Consider the following 13,101-nt stretch of genomic DNA (forward strand, 5'->3'; position numbering starts at 1 on the left):
AACAATTTTCTCACTACTTGAAAGTCAGATGGAAACCAACACTTGAAGGAAAAGGCATGAGTCCAGGCTCTTGGATTGTGAAAGTCAGGTTTGAAGAACATTTGGAAATGCGGCAAAAGGAGGGATCCAGGAACCAAAAATCCACTATGCCTACCATATCATGACTATGCAGCATTACAAGACACTGCAAGTTTTTCTAACACATCTACCTTTTAAGGGAATCATAACATAAAGAGAGTCATAGTTATTGACTGACTTTAAGATAAAGCATTACATTGAAAGGTTTGCAAAAAGCCAGGAAAAAAAAGCATGGTACAGTTGTTACTGAAACAAAATTCCCATTTGCAAACTGAAGAGAATACCTACTCTTTCCCGTTATTATTTAAATCCTTTCAGGAGAGAGAGAGAGAGAGAGAGAGAGAGAGAGAGAGAGAGAGAGAGACTGAGGAAGAGAAAGAGAGAGACAGAGAGAGAATTGAAGCCTGGATAAGCTGACAGCTGCAGAGCTGAGATAATTCTATCATTTTGAGAGATATAAATGATTTTTTGCTGTCAGTCTGAGGTAAACAATAAATACTTCCAAAATATGTCACATCTTTTGGAAAGTACAACTGAGATAAAGCAAACCTTGCCAGAGAGAATTCTATCAGAAACTACAAAAATTAAGAGATCACTAAAAATTTTCAAACTTTCCTATCAACAGCTATGGCACTGGAGAGAGAAAGGTCCACAATAACATGACACCGAATAATCACTTTGACCATGCCTGGAAGAAAAAGTCCATTTCCTATGTCTTAGTAAATAAAACAATGCAAAACAATCATTAGAGATGGGAGATTAGGTTAGAGAAAGAGTTACCAACCTGAAGCTATTATAAAATCAAATAAGAATTAATGACATTCTGCTTCAGGAAGATAAAGAACTAAGTTGGTGATTACATAGTTAAATAATGGGCATACAGACTGCTAAATAAACACCAGTAAACGGTAAAGCTGCATTTCTACTAATTTACACTGGTCATCTCGGGCAAACTAATAACTTAGTAGTTAGTCACATGTTGGGCCGAAGACAGAAAGTTTGTATTAAACCTCAGATATTGAAAATCACAAAAAGTCAGGTCATTCCAAGAAAGCAGCATTTTGTTCCAAAAGAGACTCAAAAACACTTAAAGGGAGAGAAGAGCAATCCCTCCATATGTGAAGACCTGCTCTCTAACCCCACCCCCCACCACTACTGCCACAAAAATTAAAGCCCTCTTAAAATCATCAAGAGAAGCCAAAAGCAATTCTCCATCATATACATTGAAGCTGAACATTACACCTTATTTCTGGCTGAGCTACTAACTCACCTGATTGCTTCCTTGGCCCTGACTTTGTCCCAAGAATAATGTGCCATATCTGTACCTCTTCTACTCTCCCACCAAGGACTGCCTTCTAGCCATTTTTGTTTCTCCAGATTTCCTTCAAGAATTAAATGAGTCCTGGGGCACCTGGGGCACCTGGGTTGCTCAGGTGGTTAAGCAAACGACTTCAGCTCAGGTCATGATTTCACAGTTTGCGAGTTCGAGTCGTGCATTGGGCTCTGTACTGACAGCTCAGAGCCTGGAGCCTGCTTCGGATTCTGTGTCTCCCTCTCTCTCTCCCCATCTCTGGCTCATGCTCTCTCTGTCTCTCTCAAAAATGAACATTAAAAACAATTTTTTTTTAAAAAAAGAATTAAATGAGTCCCCTGTTATAGCCCTCCAATAGCCTCTGATCACAGGACTCAGAAAAGGCCACACCCAAGTTTTCTTGAGACAGACCATAGCTTGAACCTTGATATTTTTGTCACTCAACTGGGCAAACATGTAACTGAAAGGCAATCAAAGTCCTTTATTAAAACGTTTTTGGGGTGCCTAGGTGGCTCAGTCAGTTAAGCGTCTGACTCTTGATTTTGCTCAGATAATGACCTCATGGTTCACGAGATGGAGTCTCGCATCAGGCTGTGCACTGAGAGTGTAGCCTGCTTAGGTTTCTCTCTCTCCCTCTCTCTGCCCCTCTCCAGCGTGCACTCTCCCTCTTTCCCTCAAAATAAATAAACATTTTTAAAAAAAGGTTTTAGGGGTGCCTGGGTGGTTCAGTTGGTTGAGTGTCCAACTCAATTTTGGCTCAAATCATGATCGCAAGGTCTTGGAATCGAGCCCCACATCAGGCTCTGCGCTGAGCATGAAGCCACTTTAAGATTCTCTCTCTCTCCTCCTCTGCCCTTTTCCTCTGCTTGTGCTCTCTCTCTCTAAAAACATAAAAATAAAATCAAATAAAAAAGCTTTAGGGACAGGCCAAATGTTTTCCTACAAATTAACAATGATATAACAAGTGTCTATAAGGCAATTAATCATATTTTAAAGAACAAAAATACTATATCTGTGCCACAATTGGGCACATTCTTCAATCATCTTTCTTTTAATTCATGTTTTTAGATAAATTGAGACTATAAAGAGCCACAGGCTCTGTCCAAAGAGGTAAGATTTATACATATTAATATAAACCTTTGACATATTAATAGAATAAGACTTACTTCATGAACATAATATAGTAATAAGCCAAATTCACTTTATCATTATTTCTTCCAAAGCCAAAGGTAAGGTCTTCTTAAATCACAAGCAGAGAATTTCTACTAATAGCAAATTATAAGATCCTATGCAATGGGAAAAAGACGGTCTCTTCAACAAATGGTGTTGGGAAAACTGGACAGCAACATGCAAAAGAATGAAAGTGGCCCACTTTCTTACCCCATACACAAACATAAATTCAAAATGGATTAAAGACCTAAATGTGAGCCCCCAAACCATAAAAACCCTAGAAGACAGTACAGGCAGTAACTTCTCTGACATCGGCCTTAGCAAAGTTTTTCTAGATAGGTCCCCTGAGGCAAGAGAAACAAAAGCAAAAATAAACTGTTGTTAATACATCAAAATAAAAAGCCTCTGCACAGCAAAGGAAATAATCAACAAAACTAAAAGACAACCTATAGAATGGGAGAAAATATGTGCAAATGACATACCAAAATATATAAAAAACTTATACAACTAAACCCACTAAAAACAAATAATTGAAAATGGGCAGAAGACAGGAAGAGACATTTCTCCAAAGACATCCGGATGGCCAACAAACATATGAAAAGGTGCTCAACATCACTCATCATCAGGGAAATGCAAATCAAAACTACAAGGGGATATCACTTCACACCTGTCAGAATGGCTAAAATAAAAAGTGTAAGAAACAACAAGTGTCGTTGAGGATGTGGAGAAAAAGGAACCCTCGTGTACTGTTGGTGGGAATGCAAACTCGTGTAGCCACTGTGGAAAATAGTATGCAGGTTCCGCCAAAATTAAAAATAGAATTCTGATATGATCCAGTAATCCCACTATTGAGTATTTACCCAAAGAGCACAAAAACACGAATTCAAAAGATATATGAATCCCTATGTTTATTGCTGCATTATTTACTATAGCCAAATTATAGCTGTAGCCCAAGTGTCTATCAACAGATGAATGGATAAAGAAGATGTGGTGTGTGTGTGTGTGTGTGTGTGTGTGTGTGTGTATACACATATATATATATACAATGAAATATTATTCAGTTATAAAAAAGAATGAAATCTTGCCATTTGCAACAACATGGATGGATCTAGAGAATATAATGCTGAGATAAATCAGTCAGAGAAAGACAAATACCATATGATTTCACTCATATGTGTAATTTAAGAAACAAATGAACAAAGGAAAAAAGAGAGAAACAAACCAAGATATAGATTCTTCTTAATTATAGAGAACAAGCTGATGGTTACCAAGGGGAGGTAGGAGGGGGGCTAAATTAGGTGATGGGGATTGAAAAGTACACATATCATGATGAACACCGAGTAACAGTACTGTTCAATCACTACACTATACACCTGAAACTAATACAACACTGTATGTTAATTATACTGAAATTAAAATTTTAAAAATTAATTCAAAATTTATAAGACCCTGTGATAAGGCAAATTAACCTGTGATGTGGGTTCACTGCACAAAAAATCCAAAAAAGGCTCTAGTGAGCTATGAATTAAGAGGTATGAAAAAAACTCAATCTCTATATGTAAAATTATAATACAATAAAATATAAAGTGTAAATATATATAATTATATACAATATACAAATGCATATATATTCTATACACATATTATTTCTCCCCAAACATACCAAGGGACAATTTTAATTTTTTTAACTCCCTATGCTGTGCGTTTTATTCCCATGACTTATTCATTCCATAAATGAAAGCCTGTATTTCCCACTCCTCTTCACCCAATTTGCTCATCCCCCCAGGCAATTTTAACTTTGATACAAGTCATGAAGCTAGTAAAACTGTGCTATGTAAAGAAACATACAGATTCTAAAATAGAATCCACTAGAATGTGCTAGTATCCTATCTTCTATTTAAGAATTTTTAATATTCCATATGGCAGAAGAAAATTTTAGTAAGATCATAGCATTAGTGGGCTTCTAAAGGCACCTAATTTTACAATTGAGAGATATTTAAGAACCCGAGGAAGGCAGGAATACTTTGAACCCACTACTACTAAAACCACAAGGTATAAATGTATATCTACATATATAGAAAGCATTTATCAGATCAAAATATTTGATTGCCTATTCTCATGACAGTAATATTTTAAAGTTTTTTACTTGGAATATGTAATTTTAAACTTTCACACCTATCAAAAGGAGACAGACCATGTCTTCCTACTCTGGAGACAAGAGAACCAAGGCTCACTGGAGGTTTAATGATTTACCTGGGGTTATTCATAAGTGGCAGAGCAAAACCTCTAACCTAGGCCTTGGATTACAGAATCATTTTTTTTTAAATATGTTGCTAGGTTCTGAAAGGATTCTAAGAAGAATCTGCCCCGTTGCTACCCTGAGAGGTTTAGAGACATCAAAAACTCATGAAATCAAATGGTATGTTTACTAATTAGGATGACATAAAACAATGAGGTTCAAAAGAGAAGAATGAGTAAGACCATTACATGTGCAGCTGACTTGGGTAACAGAGACCTTGTAGAGACTGGAGTCAAACAGCAAGGGCAAGAGACAGGGTGGGGTGGAGTGTCTACAGCTCCTCCTACTCTATATGCCAGTATTCCCAGGAATGTGTGTAAATTGCAAGATCAATCCTCATTTCCAATCTCACACACACTATCACAAGCTCTCAGGTAATTATAATGAGGATGTTGGAAATGGGTTACTGGAAATTGGAATAAATATTTCTACTTTAATACTGGTTAGGAATTTCAATTATAATCAAGTAAATGAACTTACTTCGAGAAAGATTCTCAAGGGCTTTTCCCAGCTTCTTGCTCTCTTGAAGGATGTGGTTCAATTCATCAAAATCACGGCTTTCTGGTTTAATTCGCCAGTTCCACTTAGGATGATCTACTGACCTTGGCACTATGTTTTAAAAAAAATGATTACTCCATAAGCATGCTACATAATGATAAAAACTTACTATTCATCATCATGTGAGAGATTGTGTCAAGATCAATGTACAGAATAAAAATGTTTTGGATATGGTTTTCTTATGGGCAAACAGAGGGAAATTACAAAGCTGGGTTTTAAGAAATGTTTTCACTGAACTAGTGAAGGAAAGTATGACAATATTTAAGAAAAAAAAAGAAAATTCAGGTACTAATTTAAAACCAATAATTTCTATAATTTAGGGAAAATATACAAGCAAAGTATGTTTTATATAATGTTTTAGCAGCTTAAAAAATAATTACTAACTTCCTCATTAGCAATTAGTAAATATTTTTAAGAAATTTTACTATCTTCTGATAAAACAAAAGACTGAACACATCTAGCTTTACTTCCCCCAAATTCTTACTAAAATTAAAGATTTTTTTGTCAAATAATTAGTTGAACAAGAAGAGAAGACATTATTAGACAAGAGATAGCAAATCTTTTTTGGAAGATGCAAAGAAAACTGAGGAGTGGTAACTGGATTCAGCAAAGTAGAGAATACTGAAATCTAATGCCAAGGAGAGATGCCCCAAAAGGTGAACATTTCATAACAGTTAACACTAAAGCATCAATCAAGGAAGACAAATGCCAAGGTAATAGGATATAAAAACTTGTTTTTCAGATTGGAAGGATCCATTAAATGTCCAGAACAATTCAAGACATCAATTCAACTCAATTCAAGGCAAAATTTTATAACACGGGCAATAAAGAAAGATCTGAAAAGCTTTCGGAGACAGAAATAGCAAATCAAACTCTCATCAGACTTCTCAATAGCCACTCTTGCCCTAGAAGACACAGGAGAAATTCCTTCACATTTCCAACTGAAAATTACTTCTTAGAGTTTGTGAGGATTCAAACCATTTATCTTCCAATCATTTTTTCAGAAAGTTCGTAGTAGAGATTCTCTAACAAAATGGATAAATAAACCCCAAAGTGGAAAGACTTAGGATTCAGGAAATAGGTGACCCTCCCTAAGAGAAAGGAAAAGAGAATCTTCAGGATAGCAGAGAAGGATGGTCTCAGAAGACAGTTGAGAAAAAGGCTCAAAACCAAGAAGCCAAAATTTGAGCAAGAGGACACAGGGCTGTAAAATAGAGGTCTCTACTTTTTTTTTTTATGGAATAAAATATAAAATATAAAATAAAATAAGATCAAAGTTAGGATTACTTGAAGAATTTGATCATACTGAGTATTCAGTACTTTAAGGCAAGGCTTGAGGAAGGATTAGTGAGGGATACACAGAAAACAAAGCAAATACAAAAATAAAACAATTACTAGTTCTAGAAAGAAATTAATAGTTGGACATCTATGTCTCTGTTGGAATAAAGACTAATTAATATAGCCATAATAATATCGATGTGCAGTATATATTCAACATTTGAAATATCTGCATGTTTGTATTCGGGGGATGAGGTGGGCCTGAGGTCTGAAGTCACAAAATCTTACAAGGAGGTCAAAAGCTGATGCCTCAAATTTAAAAAGTAAAAGGGAACTGTGCAAATGACTTGTATGTTTTGATATGTAAACTTGTGTAGCTCTGAAACATCTGAAAGAATTCAAAGTGGTTCCATGTTAGAAGCCTGTAATACTACTTTTCAAACCATGTATATTTTCGTTTTGATTAAAATAAAATGAAATAATTTTTAAAATATTTATATGGTAATGCTACAGCAAAGGTAATCTCAGACTTCTGAAATACTTTTCCTACTACCTTTTAAAAAAGTAATCTGAGGGGCGCCTGGGTGGCGCAGTCGGTTAGGCGTCCGACTTCGGCCAGGTCACGATCTCGCGGTCCGTGAGCTCAAGCCCCGCGTCAGGCTCTGGGCTGATGGCTCAGAGCCTGGAGCCTGTTTCCGATTCTGTGTCTCCCTCTCTCTCTGCCCCTCCCCCGTTCCTGCTCTGTCTCTCTCTGTCCCCCAAAAAATAAATAAACGTTGAAAAAAAAATAAAAAAATAAAAAATAAAATAAAAAAGTAATCTGAAATATTTACTATACTAAAAATATACTGACCCTCTGACCCAGTGATCTTATGTCTGGTAAATTATCATGAAGAAATGAGAACACCTATACTTATATATGTATGTACAAGGTTGTTTATCAGAAATTGAAAGATATTCATTTATTTCAGTGAAGAGTTTGTGGTGGCACAACTCTGTAAACAATCTAACTGTCCTTCCGCGGGGGAATAAATAAATTATGGCACATTCACAGCATGCTACGGCATGTATTCATTAAAAAGCATAACTTAGATCTAAGTTTAACATGGAAATACATCCACAGTATATTCTAAAATAATAAAAACAAATTGCTCAAGAATGTGTATAGCCTAAAACCAGTTTTATAAAGCAAATCAACTCACCCATATTTTATACGCTAGTCTGTACAAAGAAAAGGATATAAAAGATGCAAACTATTTCAAAGGGTATGAAAATATATAAATTATTTTTGAGGAAGTAGAATCTGAGGGTACTAACAGAAGAAAGAAGGATTAACATTTAAATTTTTACTAAGTTTTTTTAATATAAAACTCCTTTATTTCGTTCTACTCTAAAAGATTTAATTTGTTTTTATAGACTATTAAATATAGGGTTACTGTTGCTTTGAATGTGATATAATGCTGTAACAGGCAAGGAAGCTGCTCCAAGCAGCTAACATTTTTAAAAGAATATTATACTAAAAAAGCTCTAAACCAATTAAACATGCTTGAGAATATGAGTGAGTAGATATATATAAATAAAGCTCAATGTTGCTGCTAAAATGAACATGACATTCATTAGGATTAACAGCCAGAATTATCAGATAAAAAGTTAGGCTTCAACTCTTACCTTTTCTTCATTTTGTTAGTAACACATACTTACATTAAGTAACATTTGAATGACAAAATTCCTTACATGATTTGGATTCTGCTGACGGTGGGGAAATATTAGACACAGCGAGGTCACTTTTTGACTTTTTAGGCTTCTTTGCATTTAATTGCCAAGGCTTATCATAGCTTCTGAAATCCCTTCTTGTTCCTTTATGTTCTGTTAAAACAAACAAAATATATATTTGTGTCTGTATACATACACTCAATAATAAGTGTTTTCAAGTTTGATCAAAAACATGAAGTCATTAGATATACCTCGAAAAAGTTATAGGTCATCTCACATCAAAACTAATGCAAATATTCAAAAATATTTCTTGTTTAAATTTTAGTTTTGAATTTGATATGATTCAATTTGTATATTGATATGATTAAGATCATGCTAAACTTTGAAAGGCTTCTGGAAACACTCTTTAAGGCACAGATTACCAATACTTAAAATAACATTCTTTAAATGGGTATTATGGAATAAAGCACTGTATTCTAAAGTAAATAAAAACAACTAAACATTTAAGTAAGTTTTACTCATCTGATTTTACCCTATCCATTATTCACTAAGATACATTAAACCACCAACAGTCACCTACGTTTCTTCTCTAGCATCAGTCATTTTTTCCACTTCTCTATTCAAGAAAGTAATTCAGCCAATTTTGTTGAAAGTCACAGCTCCCCTTCAAAGGTGGTCCAAGTCATACCAATTCCCAAATTAAATGATTTGGGAATCACTTCCAAGAGTTCACCCTTCTTGACATTTTTGCAAAGCATTTCATATTTTTAGACATACCTATCTTTATGGAATATGTTTTTTTCTTATTCTCAGGGCACGACATTCTCCTCATCTCCATATCCCCTATGTCACTACTCCTACTCTGTCTCATTCACTGCTTCTCCATCTTCTTTCATCTATGTGATCTTCCTTAGAGTTTAGAGTTTCCTTCTACTCTCTTGTTTAAATATATAAGCTGTCAAATCATCTTAGCTTTATGAATGACTCATCAATATTTCTCTAGCCACCCACTTGTAAATACCAACTAGACATCATGAAACATTATATGGATTCCTCAAATTTATATTTTAAGGTTTTACTAAACTAGTTGTTACCTAATTTTTCCACCTCCAATATGCCATTGAATACCAAAAGAAGCAAAGACATTTTAAAACTCTAGGAACAGAAATACTGGTCTGTGGTCTGTCAGAACACAGATGTATTTCCACAGATATGAATAAGACAAAAGAAAATCAGAAGGAAATTGGAAGATTTCTAGGCATCCATGATACTTCCCCTTACATCTATTTCTGTCATTCAATGAGAATTTGTCTTTGTGTACATCCTAGGACCATATCTTCTTTTTTTTAAATATTTATTTAGAGAGCATGAGATGGGGAGGAGCAGAGAGGGAGGGAGAGAGAAAATCCCAAGCAGGCTCCATGCTGAGAAGGAGCTGAAGCTGGGCTCAATCTCACAAATGGTGAGATCACGACCTGAGCCGAAATCAAGAGTCAGACACTTAACCGACTGAGCCACTGAGGCACCGTGGAATGTAATATCTTCTAATGCAATATGGCTAAAGGAAAAAGGATCCTGGTCATAAAATACATAATTTTATGATACAAAGAAAAAGATTAAAAAGAACAAAGGAGGAATGGCACATTAGATTTTGTGGCTTTTTTACTTTTCCACTACAGACAAGGAGAAAAATCCACATTAACATAAATAATCTAGTAATGATACTACTCTTATTTCATCAGTTGAAAAACAAGATGAAACATAAAGTTACTCATGAGTGTAGCAGAGACCCATAGAATTCAACTGATAATGGAAATTTTAGTAGCAGTCATGATTTGTTCTGTCGCTCTAAAATTTTTGAAAAGAAGTAGGGGGACCCGAAGTTCCCTCGTCCCTCAAACAACAGCAGTATTGAAGCCAGAAGACTTGGAATTCTAGGAATCCGTGCTACAGAGTGACAGAAATGTCTCCAGAGACTCATGAGGACAACTTGGCAGGCCACAGGTGTGTGATTGTCAATTGGGAGAGATAAAATGGGCAGAGTAGGCATGGAGCGGAGGGATCCCCTTCCGTGGGGAGACAAAAGGAAGAGAAAGAGAGGCTTGGAATTTTGGATTGTATTTGGACAAAAGAAAAACCATGAACTGAGGAATAGACAAAATGGAGAAAGAACCAATTTCTAACTCATCCCAGGGTTGCGGGGCTTTCTCCAGACTGGGGCCTGCTGCCCTGTACACCCACCTGGGAAGGAGGGGAGCCAGCCTGGAGCTTGGTAGTGAGCTCAGAGGCACACTGGGAGACAGCAGTCCCCTACCCTGAGTGCTGTGAGAAGAAGGTATAGAGACATTCCAAGGACAAAAGACCCTTCAGGCACCAGCCAGTCAGAGGTTCTTTGTTGGCTGGCTGGTGGAGTGGCACTACCCCAGAACCAGGGTGGGCAGAATAGGACCCTTTAAGACATCAGGGTTTGAATCCCAGCCAAGCACCTGGGCAGCACGGGAGACTGTGGAGTGGGACAAACTGGCCCGCTCACACCCGCGCAGCACTGTGAGGGCAGCCTGAACAGAGTGGTTTGGGACACCCGGTCTGGGGAGAAGAGACTCGGATGTCTCCAGTTTTTCTACCCATCCCCAACAAGGTGGGGCTTCAGGGAATGGAAAACGGGCCCACAGTAGATGTGGCACCCACTGATACCAAACCACATCCCTCAGTGCCTGGTAACTGCATGTCTAACAGAGCAAGATTGACACTGACCGAACCAGAAGGCCCCTCCTCCAGACCAGGGCAGCCACCAGTTCCAAGACACCATCAGATATTGGTCCAGTGGTTTTGCATTTTCTTAATTGATTCTTGGTCAATTCTTATTTTATATATTTTTTTTCCTTCCTTTTCTTCCTCTTATTTCTTCCCTTCTCTATTCTGGTTGTTGCTTGTTTAAGTAGACATTTTTAATCTATTCTTTTTGCATCTCTTCTGTTTCCTTCTTTATTTTCCTCTCTCTCTCTCTCTCTCTCTCTCTCTCTCTCTCTGGATTAAGCTGTATAGTTTCTCTGATTCTCTGCCTGATCATTTATCCTTTTTTTTCCTGCCCCTGTCATTTCTTTCTTTCTATGGGATAAGGCTTCTTCCACCACCATCCCCCTTTTTAAAATTTTTTCCAGAGTTACTTCAATGAACAAATCAAATCACACCTGGTAGAAGGTCCAAACCACCACTATGACTGGGGAGATAAAGCAACCAGAGTCACAACAACAGACAGCATACAACACACTCCAAAAACACCTCCTGAAGGGCCAGGCCCTGGAGAGGGTATGACCCCTTCTTAAGGCTCACAGTAGTACTCACAGGTGCAGGACACATAACAAGCTATTAAAACATATAAGAGACAGAAAACTCACCAAAATGACAAAATGGAAGAATTCTCCTCAAAAGAAATTCCAGGAAGAAATGACAGCTAGAGAATTGTTCAAAACAGATATAAATAATATATCTGATCAAGAATTTAAAATAATAGCCATAAGATTAATAGCTGGGCTTGAAAAAAGCATAGAAGATAGCAGAGAATCTATTGCTGCAGAGATTAAGTAACTATGAAATAGTCACGACAAATTAAGAAATGCTGGATAATCTTAGAAGTGTCCAGGGAAGTGATTTAAGAATACAAATTTCAGGTCGGAGAAGGAAGATGGCGGCGTAGGAGGACGCTGGGCTCACCGCGCGTCCTGCTGATCACTTAGATTCCACCTACACCTGCCTAAATAACCCAGAAAACCGCCAGAGGATTAGCAGAACGGAGTCGCCGGAGCCAAGCGCAGACGAGAGGCCCACGGAAGAGGGTAGGAAGGGCGGCGAGGTGGTGCGCGCTCCACGGACTGGCGGGAGGGAGCCGGGGCGGAGGGGCGGCTCGCCGGCCAAGCAGAGCCCCCGAGTCTGGCTTGCAAAAAGCGGAGGGGCCTGACGGACTGTGTTCCGACAGCAAGCGCGACTTAGCGTCTGGGAGGTCGTAAGTTAACAGCTCTGCTCAGAAAGCGGGAAGGCTGGAGGACAAAGGGAAGGAGAGCTGCTGAGCTCCCGGACGACAGAGCTCAGTTTGGTGGGGAACAAAGGCGCTCGCCAGCGCCATCTCCCCCGCCCATCCCCCAGCCAAAATCCCAAAGAGAACCAGTTCCTGCCAGGGAACTTGCTCCGCGCAAACACCCAACTCTGCGCTTCTGCGGAGCCAAACCCCCGGCAGCGGATCTGACTCACTCCTGCTGCCACAGGGCCCCTCCTGAAGTGGATCACCTAAGGAGAAGCAAGCTAAGCCTGCCCCTCCTGCCCCTGTGCACCTTGCCTACCCACCCCAGCTAAGACGCCAGATCCCCAGCATCACAAGCCTGGCAGTGTGCAAGTAGCCCAGACAGGCCACCCCAACCCACAGTGAATCCCGCCCCTAGGAGAGGGGAAGAGAAGGCACGCACCAGTCTGACTGTGGCCCCAGCGGTGGGCTGGGGGCAGACATCAGGTCTGACTGCGGCTCCGCCCACCAACTCCAGTTATACACCACAGCACAGGGGAAGTGTCCTGCAGGTCCTCACCATGCCAGGGACTATCCAAAATGACCAAGCGGAAGAATTCCCCTCAGAAGAATCTCCAGGAAATAACAACAGCTAATGAGCTGATCAAAAAGGATTTAAATAATATAACAGAAAGT

General features: G+C 38.4%; 1 protein-coding gene across 8 annotated transcripts in view; it reads right to left on the reverse strand.

The window, feature by feature from the left end:
- The window catches only part of CF2H8orf34 (chromosome F2 C8orf34 homolog), a 413,316-nt gene that overhangs the window by 303,625 nt on the left and 96,590 nt on the right, over positions 1 to 13,101 (reverse strand). For 4 of the 8 annotated variants that reach the window (XM_086696037.1, XM_086696034.1, XM_086696033.1 and 1 more), the window contains exons 3-4: positions 8,430 to 8,561; positions 5,340 to 5,468 (exon numbers count right to left, since the gene is read on the reverse strand). In XM_086696037.1, coding sequence (XP_086552163.1) covers positions 5,340 to 5,468; positions 8,430 to 8,561 — 261 coding nt within the window. Of the gene's footprint in view, positions 1 to 5,339; positions 5,469 to 8,429; positions 8,562 to 13,101 lie in introns of those variants that run through there. The other 4 variants (XM_086696036.1, XM_086696035.1, XM_086696039.1 and 1 more) reach the window with 2 other exon arrangements.

The sequence above is a fragment of the Puma concolor genome, chromosome F2 (genome assembly GCF_028749965.1).
Source record: "Puma concolor isolate L17-30 chromosome F2, mPumCon1.1.hap2, whole genome shotgun sequence".
NCBI classification, from domain to species: domain Eukaryota; kingdom Metazoa; phylum Chordata; class Mammalia; order Carnivora; family Felidae; genus Puma; species Puma concolor.